The 23571-nt window shown below is 39.3% G+C and overlaps 2 protein-coding genes and 1 long non-coding RNA gene across 3 annotated transcripts; 2 read left to right on the forward strand and 1 right to left on the reverse strand.

Moving 5' to 3' along the window:
- Positions 1-1970: 1970 nt before the first annotated feature.
- Positions 1971-2936, forward strand: LOC140948993 (rhodopsin, GQ-coupled-like). The gene has a single exon (XM_073398249.1). It carries the CDS (start codon positions 1971-1973, stop codon positions 2934-2936), a length of 966 nt encoding a protein of 321 aa, XP_073254350.1.
- An 8773-nt stretch (positions 2937-11709) lies between these two features.
- On the forward strand, positions 11710-12678 carry LOC140948994 (melanopsin-like). Its single transcript, XM_073398250.1, has one exon. It carries the CDS (start codon positions 11710-11712, stop codon positions 12676-12678), a length of 969 nt encoding a protein of 322 aa, XP_073254351.1.
- A 6062-nt stretch (positions 12679-18740) lies between these two features.
- Positions 18741-23571, reverse strand: LOC140948608 (uncharacterized). The gene is made up of 3 exons (XR_012167061.1): positions 23446-23571; positions 20104-20243; positions 18741-18886 (listed from the first exon to the last, which is right to left on the reverse strand). It is a non-coding gene; the product is annotated as an uncharacterized lncRNA (long non-coding RNA).

Here is a 23571-nt window from a genome sequence, read left to right on the forward strand (position 1 = left end):
GTACCCCACGAGTGGCCGCTAGTTAATGGACCGAGGTTCATTTGTATAAGATAACTTGCGTCCGAGGCCTTCTTAAAATAATAACCGAGCGCGTAGCAAGTGGTTATCATGTTTAAGAGTTCCGAGGAAAGGCATTATCGAACATAATATATCTTTTCATTGTTGTAGCTGTTTCCATTGTCCATAACAACCTTATATTGAGTCTTCACTAGGTCGCATTTTAAAGTTTCAGAGCGAAACAGAGCAAGAAGCTGCTGCAACACTGTGCCAAAGTAACAAGGCTGAAATTCCGGAAACTTTTCACGATTGACGGGTAAGTTAAGTTGAGAAGATCACCTTACTTGCCTTTTCCAAGCTTAGGCGCTTTGGTCTCACGATTTTCGGTGACTTACGTAGCTGTTCTTGCTCGAGAAGTACATTTTGTGAACTTTGAGATAGTTACAATACAAGTCACATAATCAAAGAAAAATTTAAAATGTCCGAATTTTGATGTATGTCATCGCAAAAATTTGTAGACCTTCTCAAAGATAATTGCGTAAAATTTGAAAGCAAGAAACATCTTTTACTTGCTGTTCAATTCATTTTAAAAGGCACCTTATTTACCTGTAGGGAATTCTGTTTGAGGACAAATTTAATACGGCCCAACTACGAACCAACCAATCTAACAAAATTGCAAATCACAGACACAATAGTTGCAAAGTAAATTGACTGCCTTGAATAAAGATGATATGAACTGCGGAAATACAAATTGAAATGAAGATATTATCGTCGCGCTGTAATAGCAATTTAAGCAATTGCAAATTAACTCGAAAAAGATTTCGGTGCTTTGAAGTGATTCGAATCCATGACCTTTGCGCTAGCGCTGTAGCGCTCTACCAACTGAGCTATGAAGACCAATACAACGTTGGGAGCAGGTACGGCAAAGGACAATCGCTGGTGCCCGCGTCAAATAAGTTTGATCACATTACACCAGTCTTACATGAACTTGGTTGACTCACTATCGAAGAGCTACCACGCTTACGTGTTGTAACTATGATCTTTAAATGTCTTAGTGGTCTTGTGCCCAGCTACTTAAGTACTAAGTTTGTGAAACGCTCAGAAACTCACTCGTATTGCACTAGACGGAACAATCAACTTCTGAACCTCCCTCAGTGCCACCTCCGCCGTCGCACAATGTGCACACGTGCCTTCCGTTTCAGGGCGTCTAAGGTACTCGATCAAGTTTTGGATATAGGATAACAATACACGCCGTCCTGTTTTAAAGCCATTTATTGGCAATCGAAATAGAGCAAATTCGTGTAACGTCAATGCTTTTGTACCCTTGGAGTACAAACAAAAGTCATTAAGCAAATCAAATCAATCGTGCTGGAAATAGCCATTTTATAATTACTAACAGACTCCCGCGAAATTATATGCCCTGTGTAGGACAGAGCGGCACATCCCCGTATAAGGGAGGGAGTACACCCCCCGAAGTCTCTTCCTATATATGCCTAGACAGTTGAAGGACGATGATCTGGTGTGCCTGGCCATTTAAACCCACCCTGACAGTTAAGAAGCTACCTTGAATTGCACGCCATGTTTTCTTTTAGTATTAGTCTCTAACTCATCCCCAGTCTTGAACGTACAGCTCCTTTTTCGTCCATAGCTGGAATGGTAATTTGTCCGCGATTCCTTTTCCTTGTTGGATTGACAGGGAAGGACAAATAGTTCCACCTCTTAGCCATGGCCCTGATGGCGGGGGGAGCGGGGTCGAGTATGTCCTCGTGGTAGGCTATGGCTCCAACCTACCCCATTGCCTAACTTTATTTATCATTACTATTATTAAAATTACTGTTATTTATCGTTATTTTATTATTATTATTTTTTTGTCGCCGTTGTCGTAGTCGTCATCGTCGTTGTTGTTATCACTTTTTTATGTATTTACCTTTTTTGCAGGCTTGCAAATTTATAGTTTAAATCTGTGTTGAAAAATGGCGAACAACTCTCAAATTGGATCGAGTTCCCACGACCCCCTAGGACGTTCTCACAGTGAAATTGGTTTGGTAGTGGCTTTGTCTATTCTAATCTCTCTCACCTCCTTCCTCGGCAACTTCTTAGTCGTCTATGTTATCCATAGAGACTCCAGACTCAAGAGCTTGACCAATATATTCATCCAAAACCTGGCATTGACTGACATTGCCATGGCATTGCTAGTCATGCCCTATTGGGTAATAAGCCTGTATACAGGGACTTGGATTTTTAGCGAGAGGTGGTGTGAGATTCAAGGTGTAATTCAGACTACGTTGGGAACTGCTTCTATCCTGACTATGGGACTTATCGCCCTCAACCGATATTTTCGAGTCGTCAAACCAGAGCAGCTTTACAGCAGGCTTTTCCCGAGCAAGAAAATGGCCCTAGTCTATTGCGCCTTCATATGGATAGCTTCTGTGCTTCTTGCAACACCGCCATTGTACGGTTGGGGCAAGATGGTTTACATTCCTTCGTATGGTGCCTGCACTTTTAACAGGAAAGTCGAGGATATTTCATATGTGATAATACTCATGAACGGAGTGCACAATACAACCACAGCTGCAATATTTTACTGCTACTACAAAATTTATAAGACACTTAAAGAAAGCCGTCAAAATCTAAATGCCCATGGAGCGACCTCATCACAACGTCCTCGAACTGATATTAGAGTCTTGAAAACCAGTTTTACTGTCGTTTGTGTTTTTCTCATTTTATGGGGACCGGTTACTGTTGTTGTGATGATGGAGTCCGCTGAGTATTTTGTCCCCAGGGAGGTTTCTACGGCAGTCTTTTTCCTTGTCTTTACAACTAGTTTAGTAAATCCAATCATATACGGGGTTATGAATCCTCAGCTCCGAACTGCCTTCAAAGGGGCTTTAACCTTTGGTCGGTGTGGCAACCAAATAAATCCGACTGGCCAACCTTAATCTGATGAGATTACATGTCGAGGGCCCGGAGGGGGGGTACTGCCATATATGGGCTATATGGGTACGTGCCGCGGAATAGGGTATGCTTTTTTAGGTGCTCGGTCTTTAAATAGGGTATCTTTTTGCACCCTTTTGTTTCTGTGTCCCTGGTGTGGTCCTTAGATAGGATAGCTTAATTGTATTATCTAATACTGGAGTGTGAAAACGCCCGCCTAAACGAACGGTTTTTTAAACTTGATGTATCCGTTTAAGTATTAACAAAATTACTTTGCAACAGAGGTTCAATAGCAGTTAAATAATCCTCACGCGCAAATCGAAATTCAAAACTTTGCGAGGAATCGCCAGTAATCTTTTATTTTGTGCATTTGCAAAATTCAAACAACCCTTATTGTACATGCGCGTTCAAAATCTGCGAGTTTCCAAATATGGTACTTAGCAAAATTGAATATTCTAACGCTGTGAACGCACGTTACACGTTTAACCCCTTATGGGTTTCTGACAGTGTATTAATGTAAATATTTTACTCAATGTACCAAGGAGTATTGTATATATTCTAATCCTTGTGAAGTATACACTTCAGGGTATCCTTCTTCACAATGTTGTTTTTTACGTAATATATCAAACATGAGATGCAGTGTTTCATCACCAGATGAAACACCGAGAAGAGAGTTGAAAATACGACGCGCAGCGGAGTATTTTTGACGAACTTCGAGGTGTTTCATCTGGTGATGAAACACTGTGTCGAATGTTTGATATTTCTTCTCAAACAAAATCATTTTTGAAGGAGAAATTAAGGATGCAAATACTAAGCAGTGTTTCATCCGATTTCCAAACACTCATTAAACATTAATTTCCTTTGTATTTTCTTAATGAATTATTAATGAGTTTGAGAAGTGGTTTGTCTTACATTTCACATTCGCGGTGTCAGGCGGTTGTTATTATCGTCTCGCGTTTCACTGCTAACGGTATTGCAGTACCGTTAATTAATAACCAACAGTGAAATGCGAGACGATAATAACAACCACGTGACACCAACAGTGAAATGCAAGACAAATCACATAAAAGAAAGCATTGGGAACTTTACGGACAAAGTGCCGACACAAACATCGTTTTTGCTTCGTAAAACAACTTCCATTTCACTTGGCTCCACAGCAGATTCAAGAACAGAACAGGTACGTTTTAATCGAACTCTCATTTAATTTCCATGTGCAGTTTAGAAATAAGTGTGTGGGCTCCCTGTTAGACTTAGGTACAATTTGCTCGGCAACTTTTAGAATTCTCGGCAACGTTTCATTTTTTTAGCATTTTTAAAATTATATTTTACTTTTTTGGCGACATTTATTAGCTTTGGAAAGAAAAGTCAGCTTAATTCAGCTGGTTTATACTACTGCGTGAGTGTGTGGACACTGGCCCAAATACCAACGCCAGCTTGGCGTCGCACGCCTGAGGTCAGCAGTATCACATGACACGTTTTTCAAGATGGCGGACAACAATGTTAGAGATGAAGGCCAGATTAATCTTATTGAGGAAGCTAAAAGCCTGGGGGCAAATCTTGCTACCCCCGAAAAAGCTAAAATAGCTAGTTAAGAGAAAGAAAAATACAGAGGAATCCGGCTGGTAAAAACTGCAATAAAACCAACTTCAAGCGCAAACAAGTAAAAAAAAAAGCAACTATCCAGCAACTCTCGGCAACTTTAAAAATGAAATAGCAACTTTGTAGCAACTTTTGGACACTTTTATCGCCAACCTTTTGGGAATTTATCGGCAACTTGTGGCCAAACCTGCTCCTTGTGATAATGGCGTACACGTGGTCATGGGGGCGGGTCACGTGACAGAGGGTTGAACCCATGTGTAAATACTATTTTGGTATTTTCACCCATGCAATAAATTAAACATACTTTATTACCAATAAATTTAAGCCAAAATATTTACTGGGCCATTCATTTTTTGTCATTTAGCTCTTAAACATTAGAAGAATTAGCTATTATAGTGGATTTTCAAATTCCCTTAAATGTTTTGATACAGTTTTTTTGGGAGTTGAGTGCCCTATAAGAGTTGAGATTAGAAACAATTTGGTAAAACTTTGACAATGAAACCTGTTTCACATTTCATTGCTGTATTTAGAAGAGCAGACTATGACAAACGTTAACAAAAAACAAAAAGTAACTGCAATAAAAAAATAACTGCAACATATACCTCCATGATTACCACATTTCAGTGTGAACAAAATTCACACTTTTAAACGGTATGGTCCCCAAAAAACCGTATCGAAACATATTAATTTGCCTCTATATTATAAAATAATATGATGAAGGAAAATACCGTCTGAGAAAGCAGGTGCTTACTGATTGTCGACAAGCAATGCCGCTCCCATCACTTGTTCAGCGCTTCATTTTACTAAGGATGACAAAAATCATGGAAATCGGTTAAATCGTTCCTGCCGAAAAACGCGATTCAAAAACATAACCAACACGCCTTAAAATAGGTTCGGGCCACCTTAGGATAACTAGTTGAATATACACCAGGAGGGACTAATTATGTATGCAGAACAATTTTGCATGAGGTTAATGAAATTCAGTTTATTTCTCAATAACGTCATTAAACAATAGTGTGTTCATTCGCAAGTATTCATTGTCTGAAATTAATTGTAATAGCTGACACGATAAATTCCTCTTCTGTTTCCCATTTAATAACAGAAACTTACATTCACAGCGCTAGCAGGCAGATTTTTTTAATCAGCTGCATACACATTATGAGTTTCTGAGATAGTTTGGATTAATAGTAACTTGTAACATAGAGTGCGAAATTAACTGAAGACTGAGCAGCTTGGGTATGATATGCATTAGAACATGAATAGACGAGACAGGATTCATTACATTTGAAACTAGACAAAGCAATTCAGAAATTGAATTGCGCTAATATTAATTGTCTCTAGCTTAAGCATATTTTTCTTGGGCTTTATTTCAGTTCATATCCTTTATTTAGCCAAAGCAACAAGGAGGCAAAGATGAGATGGGTGCCCTGTATACGTACAGTCATGAAATTTATTCCAGTGCCCGGTTGTTCGAAGGCCGATTAGCGCTTAACCCGGGGTTAAATTTAACCCGGATTTCTTTTTCTTGTGTTCAAAAGCATTTTCTCGGTTAATTTTCTCTGTTATTTTTAGAGCTTCCAATCATCAACTTGTAGACAAAAAGAATTAAAACTGAAATGCTTTTTAAGCTTTCATTTATGAATTGAAATCTCGCACTAACCCTGGGTTATCTTAACCCAGCTTTGAACAACTCGGCCCAGTAGAATAAATTTCATGACTATACTTGCACTTCAGCAATTTATCAATTTATTTCAGATACTACAGTAAGCACTTTCACTTTCAACCCTCGGACGTACGGCGGGGGGGGGGGGGGGGTGGTGGTGGATGGCACCCCCATAAGGTTTTTCAGAGTTTTTTTTCTAGAGGATAAAACATCATCACTTGATGTTTTCAGTAGCTGTTCGTTCATCCCTTACGCACATTTTGAGACAAGTTTAGTGATGGTCAGTCGCTATGGTTACGACATATGACGTCATAAGTAGCAGGTGGTCGAGCCATTTTTGAGTGAAAATACATTTCAACTTCTTTCAACAATCAAAGTAAATCTTGTGGCTAAAATCATGCAAAGTGCTTATTTGTGTGTTATTTTTCACGTAAAGCACAAGAAACTACCATTTCTCACGGTTTTAGCCTAATTTCTAATTCCTAGCAAAATCCAAGATGGCGACTATTGTAGGTGACGTCACCGGCCTCCAGCAAAGCCACCATCTATAAAATATACCTCATCTTGTTAAGAAGATCAAAGGCTTTCCACTAAAGATAGAATCGTTTCGAAATACTGCAACATATCAAAAACTCCGGGAAGGGGTTCCATCAACCCCCCGCTTCCTTGTACCACGGTTGGGGTATAAGTTTGCGCGTAAGTCCGAGGGTTAAGATTCCTTTGTGTTTTTTTGTTTTGTTTTTTTTCGCTTCCGAATACTTTCTTTCGTAACTCTTAGGACTACCTGAAACACGGCATTCGCCTCGATGATTACTTCGAATTTATTGGTCACGATGGCGGGTGACGGAGAATTGAATCCATTTGTAATTACTAGTCTGTTTTGATATTTTCACCCAAGCAATAAATAAAAACTTTCTTTTTTACCAATAAAGCCAAGACACTTACTGGGCCATTCATTTATTGAAATTTAGCACTTTAACATAAGACGAAACAGTTATAAAGAATTTTCAAATTTCAGTCATTTAAACATGTTTGCAGTAGAAACTCCATCAATCTGCCACCTATCAAGCGGCCACCACCTTTTGACTATTCTGAAGAGAGTTTTCCCACTGTTGTCACCTCTTTTAGCGGCCATCAAGCGCTTGATACCTTTAATTTGCCTTTATATTATAAAAATGATGAAGGAAAATACGGTCTGAGATGGCAGGTGCTTACTGTTTGTTGGCCAGCAATGCCGTTCCCATCACTTGTTTATTTAAAAAAAAAGTGACGTTACTGTTTTGAAAGGATATAAGTATCTTTATGACGAACCTCTATTGAGCGGCCAACCTCAATAGGCGGCCACTTGACAGCACTCCAAGAGTGGCCGCAAATTAATGGATGTTCAACTGTATAAGATAACTTGGGTCCGAGGCGTAGCAAGTGGTTATTATGTTTAAGAGGTCCAAAGAATATATCTCTTCATTGTTGTTGCTGTTTCCATTGTCCATAAGAGGTGAACCACATATTGAGTCTTCACTAGATCGCATTTTAAAGTTTCACAGCGAAACTAAGCAAGAAGCTAGCAGCACTGTGCAGGAGAAATAAGGCTGAAATTCTCGAAACTTTCCACGATTAACAGGTAACTTAAGTTGAGAAAATTACCTTATTTGCCACTTCCAAGCCTAGGCCGGGGCCAAACGTCGATCTTTTCTTGAGACGAACCAAACTTACCGACGAGTTCTATCGGAAGGATTAAACGCCGGAAGGTCGTCTTCTGGACAAACGTCGATCTTCACATGCGATGAACTAAAGTAATAAATTAAAAATTTGTACGAAAAAAAAAATTGGTTGGGGAGTAAATTTATTTAAATTGCTCTTTGGTCAGTTGATTGGTTCGACGCGTCCTAAGTTCGACGTCAGGCCCAACAGACAATCTTAACTTAATTTAGGTCGACTCAGAATTTGGTTCGTCTCATGAAAAGTTCGACGTTTGGCCTAAGCGTGTGATGTTTTGGTGTCACGATTTTAGGTGACCCAGCTATTGCTGCAGGAAAAGTGCATTTTGTGAAATTTGAGATAGTCACAATACAAGTAATGTAAGCAAAGAAAAAATTAAAAATGTCTGAATTTTGATGCATGCCATCACTACAATTCATAGACCCTTTTCAAAGATTACTGCATAAAAGTTGAAAGCAAGAAAAAGCTTTTGCTTGCTGCTCAATTTATTCTAAAAATCACGTTATTTACCTGTAGGGAGTTCAGTTTGAGGACAAATTTAGTACGGCCAGCCCAACTACGAACCTTACAATCTAACAAAATTGTAAATCACAGAAAAAAAAAGTTGTAAAGTAAAGTGAATGCCTTGAATAAAGATGATATGGACAGCGGAAATACAAATTTAAATAAGATATTATCTTCGCGGTGTAAAAGAAATTTAAGAACGATATTTCGGCGCTTTAGGGACTGTGCAATAATTACCTGGAGGGGGAGGGGGGAGGCGTTTGGAAAATTAGAGGGGGGTGCACAGGAGAAAATGACAACAAGAGAGAGTGGGGGTTGGATGTAAAATTTAATACATACAGGGGGGCATTACTTATTCATTCCTTTTTGCAAACTGGAAAAGTAGTGGAAGAGTTCGAGTTCAAATATAAATACTAACATTGGAATAAAACTGACAAATTTATCAACTCTAAGGTGTTCTGATCTATCAACTGTTGTTTTCCTATCTGTTGTGCAGTAGGAAAGGAATGCCTCTGTTATGTATGTTAAAACAGCGCCTCTTTATTTGCACTAGGATTTAATAAAACAGGAAACTTTAACTAAAAGTTGCAAAAGTAGCACTACAATGTTATTCAATGAAAAAGAACGATGCCAGAGTTAGCACACATGGCGTCATGGTTTAGCAGAATGAAAAACCCAACTGTTGAAATTTTAATAGCGATACAAATTTAAAGTATGGTAAATAAAACATGTAAAAGATGTAAAAGCCCTTACCAACAAGCTGGTGAAAATGTATCTAAAGCAAAAAGGTCTTAAGATAAGTGGAAGCAAGGCTCAGTTGATTGATCGAGTTCTCACCCACGCACGCGGAAACCTTAGTGTCAGAGATGCTGTAGAAGATGAGGAATCTCCCAATTCATGCGAAGACGACACAAGCTTAGAGTCCAGTGATTCTGATGACTCTTCAAATAACTCTTTGACATACGTCCAACAGTCATTTGAAGTGATGTTTGTTAATTTTTGCTTAATGCATGAGAAGGGGGGTATGACTTAGTTTAAAGGCATATTTCACCCATTTTCCAACCCCCCTCCAGGTAATTATTGCACAGTCCCTTAAAGGGATTCGAACCCATGACCTTTGCGGTAGCGCTTTAGCGCTCTACCAACTGAGCTATGAAGACCAATACACCGATGGGATCGGAGCAGGTACGGCAAAGGACAATCGCTGGTTCCCACGCCTGTTATTGTAAGCTAGATTGCCAGCCGCTGTTCGGGAAATGAGCCTGTGTTGCTTATTAAAACCGCATTAAAACCGAATCAAACCTTGCGAAATTTCAGTGGAACCTATGAAAGCCAAGTGGTAAAAAAATTAAGATCATGTTCTCCATTCAACCATATGTTCAGCGATTTTCTCCATCATGGGGGATTGGTGTACACAGCATGCAAAGTCGGGACGCAGAGTGGCGTAGAGTTGTACTGAGTTACTAGTCAAAGAATAAATCCTCACCTTTGTTGCCTCGTGTCAAAAGTGAAAAGAAGTTCAATTTCGTTTTTAATGCACAGTATTTACCATAAGATAATCTATTAGGCTCTGAAATCAATAAGATTCGCACATCTGCATCGAGACGTATGAGATAAGTGTACTTGCATTTCTCCATCGTAACCGGTAATCCTAAAATTATTCGAGTGTTATGCCCTCCACAGGATCTAATCTTTGTGTTGTAAGACAACTTTCAATTTTCATTGTCAAGTTGCTGAAGTGCCCTTTGAATTAATCTAATTGCAGGTGTTGTCTACTTTCCATTGCCCTATTGTTTCCTGAAAACTTCATGCTTACACGTTGTCATTATTTATTTATTTTTTTGTAACTGCATGTGCGCTTAGAATAATCCAATTAACAGCAAGGGGGATGATCTGCGGTAAAATCAAGTTCACAGTGTGGGCTATTGAATTTAAAGTTAGCAGGTTTAGTCGAACGAGCTGTGCCTAAATATAATCACTTGGAAAAGAAAACTCACACATAATTTCATTTCTTGTGGAACTTTATCCTCAAGGTAAGCAACAAAACGTTGTTGCAGTTGATATTTAATTTCCAGCTGAGCATCCAAGTGATTTTCAACACAATCATCGAAAACTGTTTAATTTTCTTCTGGGTCCCAGCTCCTTGATTCTAATTTTTTCAACAGAACTAGCAGCCTCATTGGGGCTGTTATTTTAAGTCACCACGTCGACAGTTCTCTCCTTTTCCTCCTTTTCGATTTCCGTCAGCCATACATTGGCCTTTATCATTCTTGCTCACTACTCCGCATTCTCCAGGTCTCGGGTATTCTTCTTCCGATCGATAGCCACTTCTTGATAGCTGACTGCGAGCCATGTAACATTCCACTTTCTAAGGCGTTTTCTAAGTCTTTGACGGTCACTTGCATCGAGTCCTTCTGTCTCTCCCCCCAAGGGGGTGGGGGAGGGGTAATCGACGAATATTTGGTTATATATCAGCTGCTGAGGTTTTGAAACCCTGACCCTTTTAAAGAAAAATTACCTCAATTCTATTACCCTGTTAAAGAAAAAGGATTAAATGCACTCCGCCCGTGTCGTGTCAATGCTTTTGTGCACTTGGAGTACAAACAAATTTCATCATGCAAAACAAATCAATCGCGCAGGCAATAGCCTTTTTACAATTGCGACATAGTCGCGCGAAATTGCATACCCTGCCAGGACAGGGAAGACAAAAACCATACCCTGTCTAGCCGAGCGGCACATCCCCGTATAAAGGACGCCTGAAGTCTCTTCCTGTATATGCCTAGACAGTTGTAAGACGGCGACCTGGTGTTCCCGCGCCATTTAAACCCCCGGCCACTCTGACATTTTAAGGGGCTACCTTAAACTGCACGTCGTTCTTTTCTGATTCATCTACAGTCTTGAACGTACAGCTCCTTTTTCGTCCATAGCTGGAATTGTAATTTGTCCGCGATTCCTTTTTCTTGTCGGGTTCTTGTCAGAAAAGGACAAATAGTCTCATAGCTCTGATGGCGGGGGAAGCCGGATATTGTTCTTCCTTGTGGTAGGCTGAGGCTCCAACCTACCACATTGCCCAACTTTATTTATCATTACTATTATTACTACTACTATTATTTATTTATTCATTTATTTATCAATATTATTGTCGTTGTTGCAGTTGTTGTTATCAGTATTTTATGTGGAGCATATATGAAATAATTCACTTTTTTCATTTTTGATTTCATTTTTGATTTTTTTTTATTTTTTTCCTTTTTTGCAGGATTGCCATTTTGTATAGTCTTACTCTGTTCTGACATATGGCGAACAACACTCAAATTGGATCGAGTTCCCAAGACCCCCTAAGACGTTCTCACAGCGAAATTGGTTTGGTAGTGGCCTTGTCTATTCTGATCTCCCTCACCTCTTTCCTCGGCAACTTCTTAGTCGTCTATGTTGTCCACAAAGACTCCAGACTCAAGAGCTTGACGAATATATTCATCCAAAACCTGGCATTGACTGACATTGCCATGGCAACGCTACACATGCCCTTTTGGGTAATAAGCCTGTATACCGGGACTTGGATTTTTAGCGAGACATGGTGTGAGATTCAAGCTGTGATTCAGGTTACGTTAGCAATGGCCTCTATCCTGAGTATGGGACTTCTCGCATTCAACCGATATATCCGAGTTGTCAAACCAGCGCAGCTTTACAGCAGGCTTTTCCCAAGCAAGAAAATGGCCCGAGCCTATTGCGCCCTCGTATGGATAGTTTCTATGCTTCTTGCAACACCGCCATTGTACGGTTTGGGCAAGATGGTGTACCAGCCTGCATATGCTGTCTGCAGTTATAACTGGGGAATCGGGCATATTTTATATGTGATAATACTCATGAGTGGAGTGCATAACACAACCACAGCTGCAATATTTTACTACTACTACAAAATTTATAAGACTCTTAAAGAAAGCAGTCAAAAACTAAATGCCCATGGAGCGGCCGCATCAGAACGTCCTAGAAGTGATATTAGCGTCTTGAAAACCAGTTTCACTGTCGTTTGTGTATCTCTCATTATATGGGGGCCAGTGACTGTTGTTGTGATGATGGAGTCCGCTAATTATTTTGTCCCCAGGGAGTTTTCTACGGCAGTTTATTTCCTTGTCTTCACAGCTAGTTTAGTAAATCCAATTATATATGGAATTATGAATCCTCAGCTCCGAGCAGCCTTCAAAAGGGCTTTAAGCTTTGGTCGGTGTGGCAACAACCATGTAAGTCCGATTGGCCAACCTTAATCTGATGAGACGACATGTCGAGGGTTCAAAATCAGCCTAAAAATCGGCCCGGGGGGAGGGTACTCGGGTACAGCGGAGGGTACAGCGCAGTGGAGAAGACAGCGTGCATACGTTCGGACACTATTATATCCGTTCTAACTCTCAATGAGTCCATGGTTCTAGCTGCACTCAAAGTACCCGAAGTCAGTAAAGCCACAGGGCCGGACGAAATCCCTGCTAAATTGCTCAAAGAGACTGCCTCAGTGATTGCTCCTTCCTTATGTAAGATCTTCAACAAATCACTTCAACAAGGGTCTCTCCCGAGTGACTGGAAACTAGCTAACGTCGTCCCTGTCCACAAAAAGGGTGCAAAAGACCACGTGGAAAATTACCGCCCCATCTCTCTACTCCCAACAGTGTCCAAGGTCTTTGAGCGTTGTGTGTTGAATAGCATCAAGGTCCACCTGTACCAGGTACTTTCACCTAAACAACATGGTTTTTGTACTGGAAGATCGTGCGTCACCAGCCTGCTTGAGGCTCTTGACCACATTGGTTCACTTTTAGATAGTGGCAGCCAAGTTGACACCATTTACCTCGATATGTCAAAAGCTTTCGACAAAGTCGGTCACAGGCGCCTCGTCGAGAAGCTACTCCAGGCCAGTTTCAGTGGAAACCTGCTTAACTGGTTCTGCTCTTACCTGTCAAGTCGACGCCAACGCGTTACGGTACTCGGCGCCAGTTCAGAGGATCTTCCTGTTACCTCTGGAGTACCTCAGGGTTCCATACTCGGACCAGCCCTCTTCCTCTTATACGTCAACGACCTTCCCGAAGTCATCAGTTCTAACAGTCGAGTGTTGATGTTTGCCGACGACACAAAAATATTCAGAGAGATAAAGACTTTGGGGGATGCCTCTTCTCTCCAGGAAGACCATGGGAAGGTTGCCGCTTGGTCTCAATCATCCGGTCTCCTTTAATTTTTAAGGAAGCTAAGTGTAAGGCGCAGCACATTACAAGGAAAACAAAGCCGATCTTATCCTCTTACAAACTCAACAACACCGCACTTGAATTATATGCTACCGAAAAAGATCTGGGCGTTTGGATTAGTAAGGATCTGACATGGTACAAACAAGTAAACGAACAATCTTCGCGAGCTAATAAACTGCTTGGATACTTAAAGAGGAACACGAGGTTCATATTTAGAACCGAAGTAAGACGAACGCTATACCTAGCCCTAGTTAGGCCACATTTGGGATACGCTACCCAAATCTGGGCCCCACAGTCCATTGAGCTCATTGTCAAGCTTGAGCTTATCCAAAGACGCGCGACTAAGTTTATCTTAAAACTGCCTTATTCTTCTGTTATAAGTCTCGTTTACAAACTCTAAACCTAATACCTATTTGTTACTGGCACGAACTTTTAGATCTAACTTTTTTTTTCAAATTGACACACGGCCTTGTTAACGAGAACTCCTATGTCCTACCTGAAGTTCTCAAATACGGTAGACGCACTAGATCCTCAACTAGCAAAGTTAATAAATACATAATTAAGAAATGTAAAACAAGTACGTACCAAAAATCCTTTCTCATTAGAACTAGTAGAATTTGGAAGTGTTTAGTGGATGAACTAGATTTGAGCTCATCGACCTCAGCTTCCTTTTAATTATTATAAGTCCGCGTTAGCTGTTTCCTATGATTGTGAAGACCCAAATTCGTTCAAGTCTATCTGTTTAAAATGTAATAGTGCTCGTCCCTTGTCTCGTCCAATAACTTGTTGTATGTAGCTGTAGTTTTTCGTATATCGCTGTGCTTTTTAATTTTTCTTGTTTTAATTTTTTTTTATTTGGTATCCGGGCCCGCTGTAATTGGCCACAGCTGTTGCAGTGTCCCTGCCAACGTTCTTTCTGTTTGTCTGTCTGTTTTTTTTTTTTTTGCGAAACTAATAAAAAAAATAAAAAAATAAATAAAAATAATGGCCTATACAGGGAGGCTCCGTCCGAAGGGGGTACCTTTTGGGGCTTCAAGTAGGATGGACTTCACTTTTAGTCATATGCTATAGGAAACACTAATTTCGACCAAATAAGGCTTTAATTTTAGTCTAATAAACGTGAATTACTTACATTGAGGTAGGCTTTTTTCTTTTCTGGTCAATTCTGGCATGCATTTTTCTTGTAGAAAGCCTGTTTTGATTCAGAAGTTGATCTGCATTCATTAAAACTTGATAACCGAGCGCGAGCGTCTTATGCGAATCCTGGAGAGAGGGCGGTAATGGCGCGAGGAGTATTCCACTAAAAATAGCTATTAACAATTAAACAATAGTGAGTAGTGAATCACCTGCTGCATGGGAATTTGATGTTATGCTAGACTCGAGACAATAGGAAATCCCAAAGCAAATCCCAATGTATCACGTTGCTTCAATATTTACTTAATTTTGCGCCTTCGTTAGGCAACTTTTCGTGGATACAAAAATAGGGCTGTATATAGTACACTGATCAATTGCAGCACTGAAATTTTTTTTTAAAAAATCTATCGTCGAATTTTGGTTCCATCACTGTTTTCTTGAAAGTAGCCTTAGAAATTACAAAAATAGCTCAACATTGCGTTTGACCCCGATTCATATGTTTTCGCGTTTTTCGAAATCGCTGAAGTCTACTTGCGTTTACCCAGTCGTAGAGTGTGTGAGGGTCATTTGCAAAACGTCAATGAGCTATAAAACCTTTCCGGAAACATCGAAAAAGTAGCAAATCGTCTGCAAAAAGTCCAGTTTTCAATTCATAATTTATACCTTTTTTAGAAGTTCTAAGATATCTTGAAATTCCTTTCATAGATTTCTGTGAAACTTCGCATAACGAAAGACAAGCACCCAAAGTATGCGGAGCATAAAGTATTTCTAAAGTCCAGTTAAAGTCGATTTCAAGTTGAAACTGTTGGGACGTCACTGCCACCTGATATTTATTCTGATCGCCAGAAAAATAATATCATAGAAAGTGCAGTCTATGGGTAATACATGTGTTCTAATGGTTTTACCATAAAGATCAATTTGTTTAACTATAAGAGATTCACAGATGGAAGGTGTCGCTACAAATTTATTGTATCGAGCCACCGTGCTCAACGTTTTAAGCTGATCATCATGAAATTACCGACCCTGTCAAAACTTCCAACAAGTTTTGTAGTAACTTTTCAAGCATCGTCCTAATTAATAGCAAGGGGCATACAATCGTCATCTTCACATCACGGTTACTCAGTCAATATTCTTTAACTCCGACCTATCTCGGTACTCCCTAGCTGTTCAAAATTCTTGTAGAATACCTGCAATACCTGACAGATTTCAGTCTGTAGTACTCAATAAGGGTTTGAGGAAAAATCAGTCTACTGCACTCGCACTGATGATCGACTTGTATGAGAACAACTCCACGGTTTTTGACCGAGGTGATTTTGCCTTCGGTATTTTTCTTGACCTCTCAAAAGCCTTCGACACCAAAAATCGCGATTATTTTTTATAAAGTCGAACATTACGGTATTCTTGACTTATCCTTGGACTGGATAAGAAGTTACTTTTCAAATAGAATGCATTGTGTTGAATTTAATGACCATCATTCGTTAAGAAATGAAATCTCCTGTGGTGACACTCAAGGTTCTATCCTCGGGCCTCTTAATTTTTTCTACTTTACGTTAACATTGTTCGCCGACAATACCAAATATGAATGCATTCACGTCACATAAGAGTCTGGACTATCTTTCGTTAGCTAAGTTGGAGGTGGACAAACTGTCAATCTGGTTTTAAGCAAAAAACTTTCGCTAAATCTAAAACAGACTAAACTTATGGTCTTCAAACCAAGTGATAAAATGTGCCTATTGTGAAATTCAGATAATTAAGTATTGATAATCAACATATCGTTCGAGTAAAGGAGACACGTTTTTTTTTAGTAATCTTAGATGAAAACCTAACTTGGAAATAAATCGAATCGGAAATATAGCATGCTGCAAACAAAGTTTCGAAGACAATCTCTTTAATATTTAAATGTAGCTTCTATCTTTACTAAAACTTCTTTACGACTATTGTATTATTCCTTAGCTTATCCTTACTTTTACTACTATATAAATATAGTTTAGGCTTCGATTTTTAAAACCAATCTCCGTCGTCTCGTTATCCTGCAAACTAAAGCGCATTCGTTACAATCACAAACAAACTAGCGCATTTCAATACTCATGCATACAGACTCCATTTTTTAACGAACTAGGTATACTAAAATTTGAAGATATCTGTGACTCATAAGCTTTCTTTGCTGTAGATCTCCTCGTCGATTCTCTTTTTCTACTTGTCTCAATACACTATTTGTATTTCTATCATTGTGCAACAAATAAATAAAGTAAAACGAAATAAAATCCTCGCACTCTACCTAATAATAGTTAAGTCTCATCCTACTGTAGAACTTCTTCGACTTAAATGGGATGAAAATTATCCTTTTTCCCATGGTGTCGCCGTGGGCAAAAAAATGGCAGTGTCTTTTTGTAATTATCTTCAGGGCGGAGTTCGAAACAACCGGCAGAGCAATAACAAGATAATCATGAATGGGGATGTTAAATTAATGATGTTTCCTCCCTTTGGGACAGAAGAATAAATGGATATTTATTTATTGGACAATTAACACATTTCAACCCACAACAAAATTCAAGGCTAAAATGAGGACGAAATAACTTTCTCTGGTATATTGCTTTTCAAAGGAGAGTGATTCACAACTGAAATAATTTCTGGACATCAAAATGCATTTACAAACCGACAGAAACCTTTCTATTCAAGCACTTAACCTCTTGTCACCCACCAAGGATAAAAAGAGGTTTGACCAGTTGAGAAGGAATAAAATTGCTTAGAACAAACTCTTCGAATACAACATTTGAACTTGAACTGCCTTGCGATGTTCATTACGCCATGAACCACGTAACTAGCCTTCCTTAAATTACCGAATAATATTGTTGAGACAGTCAATATATGTTAGCAAGTTTAAGAAACTTTTGTACGAGAATTTAAGCGATAATCAGTGATGGCATAATCAGCACTGACTCTGTGAATATCGATCATATGTGCAATTATATTTCTAGTTTCAAAGGCGGTCAGTTCCTCTTCTTCAGTTCTTCTCTGTTGGCACCCTTTTTGCATCCATTCTTTTTACCGCCCATTTGGTCCTTTTCAGCGGTCAGCTATGCCTTAAAGACAATAGACTCTTGAGGCAAAAACCAAAAATGTAGAAAGGTTTATTGCCTTTGATTACTGAATACCACTTAGCAGTACAAAATCTTAAAAAATATTTTAAAAATCTTAAATAATGATGAAAAACTAGAGTCTAGTAGAAAAACATGCACTTCTGAAAACAAATTCGTCTCTGATCATGGCTTACAAAATATGTAGGCGAATGTCTAAAAGACACGCTCGTAATTATAACAGCAGAAACAAGGCTACAATAATGCGATGTAACCACAAGCATAAACTTAACATATGCACGCCTGTTTTGACCTTCCTTCCAAAATTCATTGTTAAAACAGGCGCCAGACAAATTGTGACCCTCCCCAAATCGTACCCAAATAAATCTTAGCCTTCCTCCGGCCCTGAATAATCAATAACTACTCCCCTTACTAATCTCGCTCAATCTCGTCAGGATTCTAAAATCCTCGGTGGATAACACTCTCCTACTCCTCATATCATGCTCAGCCTCATTCAGTGATTGTTAAATGACAGAAGTCTAACTTAGATCGCAGCTCAAGACAATACTGAACAGAACGTATTACCCATTTTAGCAAAATTAATAACGTTTCTTACCCTAAGCAGTTTACCAGGATCAAAAATTAAAAAGCACCCTCAAATCATGATCTCGCCATAAAAAGACATGATTTAATTCTTTCCTTTTTACCTTTGGCTCGTGGCAGTTAACATTCGTCTATAACTTAACTATATCCAAAATAAAGCTGAGTAGCCTTTGGTCTCTTTTGGTTTATCCTAGACTAAAAACAGTATTTTTCTAAACCACAGTGAAAATCATGATGCCCCACTGATCAGTTCACATCAGTCACTTTTCGCCGCTGTTCTGCATACAGTGGCTAATGTTTATTATAGTGCTTTCGATCCACAAGTAGCAAATTAAAGATGATCATCTACCAAAGATTTTTCACAGCTGGCTGGTTGAAACGCCTTGCACATTTCTTTGTCCTGTTTGGTCTGCAGCAATTGCGGAATTATACTGAAAACACGAAGAAAAATTGTTAATTAAATAGTGTTTATAATCTCACAATATATAGATACATATGACCATAATACATTTTCGTAGCAAGAAAAAATCCCTCGCCTCTGGGTTTGAAAAACAGGCCATTAGAATAAGTGTTTATTTTAATCAGGAATACACTTTACCGCAAGTGACAGTCTCGGCCAATACCTTAAGTACGCATGTGCACAGCTATATCATCCGGGCAATTAGGCAAATCCCATCCAGCCCAACTTTAGTCCTATAGCCATGCCTTACTGATAAGTTTTCAAAAGGGTCGGACAGCTATCTATGGCTTCCACTGCCCGGTAGATACGGCTGTGCGCATGTGAAAGGTACGGTTAGTGTTTGAGTGTAATAGGGAGCTTAAGGAACATCGACTGCGACGGCTACAAAACGTCACTTAAAAAGTGAATTCGCACCGCTTCAAACTTTATCGCGCTTATTCCATCTCGTTTACTTCGTCAAATGTTGGCAAATGTTTTTGGAGTTGAATTCTAAAGGACTGTATCAAAGTTCAGGAAAAGAAAAGAAGGTTGTTGTCTTGTGTTTCCGTCCTCGACAAAACGTGAATTCAGGCACTTTCGCGTCGTAGTTGGGCAACAACGGCAAAGAAATGTACAAAAGAGCGTGATGCACGTGCAAAGTTGTTGTTTTTGCTAATCAAACCTATTGCTTTTTTGCCGTTCTCGTTGCCGTCCGCGTCGTCGTTGCTTAAGCTCCCTAATATTGAATGTGACACTTGCTTCAGTGTTTGTCCTATTAATTTCAGTATTGATTAACTCTAAGTAATGTAACCTGCGATCAGAAAAGGGATTTGGACGGGGCCTCCCCGTATAGGCAACTAGCTTTAGGCAGCATTACCCCGGGAATGGTACTGAGTAGCTGAACAACACATTTACTTGTGATTCATTGAATGAACAAAGTTTTAAATGGATTTTTCATGTTACCTCCTTTTTTGCAGTTACTTGCAGTTTGATACTTTTAATAATTGTTATGATCATAAACTTGACACAATGACCCAGTTTAAGTTGAGAACATTGCCGTTTGCGGTCCATTTTTGGAGATCATTTTCGCTCGGGGGATCATCTGCGGGTACATAACAGACACGTGAAATGTCATTCATTGGTTCGACAGGTCTATTAATAAAAAAGCTTTTATTGAAACTCTTGGCTAGTGGCGAGAACAGTACTTACGATTCCCGCATTTCTTTCTCCGGCATCCATTGGGTAGGCATGTTGCGCGCGCCACCAAAAGAACGCAATGAAACCTACGATGAAGGCTGCTAATCCCAATGACACACCAATAGAAACGTACTCAATTGTTCCAAAATCATCTTGTTGAAAAACAAAAATCATTAAATTAATGGGTAGAATGCTTGAAAAGGTGAAAGAAACAAGCATAGCGGGACCGCAAGCTTCGGGATTGCAATCTGACAGTTAATTCGAAACAATAAAAATTAAGCAGAACATTTTGCTAGCCACTGAAATTTCGTTCTTTAATGCTTTTTCCACGTTATCGATTCAAAGTTAAGAGGGGAAAATGAGTTGAATCTGAGCGGGCTGTTCCACATTTCCCTAATGCTGTAAATGATGAAACAAAACAAGAGTGAAAAATAAAATAAAATAAATGAACCCGTCTGTAAATTACCGTGATTTGTCAGTAACTGTCGCAGACCATTTCTCTTTTACACTAACGACACATCATAACAATATTTTTTTACCCTTGATTGATAATTGTCTATAATAATAATAATAACAATGACGATGATGATGATGATGGTGAGTGGCGATCGTGACGATCACGATGATGATGATGATGATGATGATGATGATAATGATGCGGAAAATAACAATAATTAAGGTCTACAAACTCCAGAGGGATTCATTCATATAAAAAAAACCTATTTAAAATATTTGCTCCGGACTAACGCTCGAAACGTCAGTTTCTCAATCACCCTACGTTTGCCAATCTATATAAAATATCAGCAAGTCCACAGCGACAATTAAACCAATGAGTGGTGCCGGGTCTACCTTATCAACTCAGTTAATAAAGCGAATGTTTTATGTCAAAATTCGCACTAGAGATGTCTTTATTGGGACTGTAATTTTCGAAATCGTCTTGCCGCCATTACTCTATTTAAAAAATGGCTGCGTGGGAAACAAATGTGAGGGCCGGTGTTGGGTCGAGTTAAGATGTAGATAACTCTAGAGAGCAATGATAAACATTTGCGCCGGAGGGTGGAAATTTAGATGTTTTTCGACAGCATTTCTTCGATTGAAATCAGATTTATTAGGCCTTCTCGAGACTAAGACTGTGACAAAGAACCCAAAATCAAGAATTTTTGCTGTTAATGTTCTCTGTTCGCCAGCTTTTGGAAGCAATGGATGAATCGATCGGAAGCGGCTTGCGCACTCACACGGCGTGATCGCAAATACATTTTGAGGGGACATTTTCCGTCTCGGCGCTTTAAAAATTGATTATATTTAAACTGCGAATAATATTGACTCTGGGAGATAATCCCCAGGCCTTGTCTACTGCAACAGAGCCGGCACATGCGAGATAACAATATTTCTTGGTGGCGTTATTGTCAAAAAGCCTTTAAAAACCCACCACAGAACTAGAGTGGCGGGAACCTCGATATAATGAAGGGCCAAAGGACTTACAAAATAAATGCGTTCGCTATAAGGAGGTTTCTTAGTATTTACCAAATCGGTGAGTAGCAATTTTCGCGCGTTTTGATTGGCTCCAGTAACTCGGAGTATCCTTGGCTATTCACTGTTTTGCGACCGGAGCCAAAGATGGCGTCTTTTTCGGAAGACGAAATTTGAGCGATAAATGAAGCCGTCGTACAAACAAATACCAAGAAGGCGACGAACTTTGGCTTGTCGGTGTTTACTGGTAGGTAGAAAATTATTTTCATGATGAATTTGCAACAAAATCGTAAAAATGCACTTGTAAAAATCCCCAAAATGTTTGTAAATTGTAAACAAAGTTCCTACTAAGTGACTTTTTTAATTTTCAAAAAGTTACTTTTTTTGTTGTTTTTATTCAACTATCGGTAAACACTAAAACAACTATCCCCCTCAGGGTCGGTGAACAGCGCTAGATATATACCTCGACGCTTCGCGTCTTGGTTTGTACCCACCATGACTCACCTCTCCTTCGGGGGATAGTGTTGTATACTATTAATGGGGCTAAGAATATCGTTCGTCATACCGAGGACTTTCAGTATAGAAGTTCGTTATGCCGAGAGGTTCCACTGTAGTACGAAATCCTGTTTTTTTGCAGATGCAAGCAAGATCGGAATTCTAGTTCCTTTTCGTATAACAAATGACGTCATTATGACGTCTCTGCTTTTGTTAAATTGACAGGTTCACGGTTCAGCGCATGCTCATTAATCAAAATGCTATTTTTCTACTGGGACATGCTTTATCGCCTATGAAAGCAATATAATCATGTCGTAATGTTGTCAAAGAACCAATCTGCACACTCCCCTGGCAATCACTTGATCAACTTAGGTGGAAATAGCTGTAAATTAATCAACCATGGAATAAAACCCTCGGGTCAACAATAAATTCAACGTTGGTAGTGTTGGCATAATCCACTGATTTTTCTGCGATTTTGGTACTTCTCCATTCTGCTTCATGTTACTCTGAAATACGCTTCTACTTTGAAATACACTCTGAGATCGCTAAGATACATATCAGTGGGGTTATTAACCGATAAAATTAATAATAAATTGGAAAAACGTAATTTAATTGATGAGCATGCGCTGAACCGTGAACCTGTCCCTTTAAGATAATGTTGGCCAACTTTATGGTAAAGAATGAATGAAGATGAAGATGAAGACGTTTTATGCTCTTCCTACAAAATTTTCAAAAGCGGGAGTTAAAGAAATTATCTCATTGCGCAGGACGTAGTCTTCTTGCGGCTCATCGCCATAAGAATACAGCGCTCGAGTGATACTTGACAGGCCTGCAGCTATGCACGCCATAACTTAATTTGCAGTTGCATGACAAAATCCGGCTGAAAAATCCTGACGTATTTAAAAAGGAAACAAACTCCTTTGTAACTGTAATTTCTACTATGTACGGTGTACGGTCAGATAATTGACCTAGATTATTTACAATCGGTGGACAGCATGCATAAAATTAAAAATACACGTGTAATCAGACATGACCAGGTGGTTAGCAACAGGGTTAATATCCACTTCCTTGACTCCAGTATTGAATTTTTAGTGAGAATAGCATGTTGATAATTTCGTTGTTTTACATACCTTTGCACAATAGTTTTCTTCCGGCCATCAAGAAACTTAGGCATAGAAAGAAAAGACTCAAAGACTCACGTCGACAAAAATTTCCCGAGTTTCAAAGCAAAGGTTTTATTGTTTGGGTAAGTTATCTGGAAACCGAGGAACGACGACTATACGATAAACCTCACTTGGTTACCCTACTAAAAGAAGGATTAATCTTCCAGTCATGTTTGAGTAGAAGTATTGTCGTTAGAACGAACTGACAAATAAAGGAGAAACTCACCACACGAAGCTCTCGGAAGACCTTGAAGAAACAAACCGAAGAGGAAGAAGGCTGTAACACCTGAACGAAGCATAATTTAAAACGACAAACCTTGCAAGTGGAATGAACAATCAGTGGTCTTTAACT

The sequence above is a fragment of the Porites lutea genome, chromosome 9, assembly GCF_958299795.1.
Source record: "Porites lutea chromosome 9, jaPorLute2.1, whole genome shotgun sequence".
Lineage (NCBI taxonomy): Eukaryota > Metazoa > Cnidaria > Anthozoa > Scleractinia > Poritidae > Porites > Porites lutea.

Excerpts from the sequence above, each read along its gene's own strand:
- LOC140948994 (XM_073398250.1), top strand. The coding sequence starts at position 11,710 with ATGGCGAACAACACTCAAATTGGATCGAGTTCCCAAGACCCCCTAAGA.
- LOC140948993 (XM_073398249.1), top strand. The coding sequence starts at position 1,971 with ATGGCGAACAACTCTCAAATTGGATCGAGTTCCCACGACCCCCTAGGA.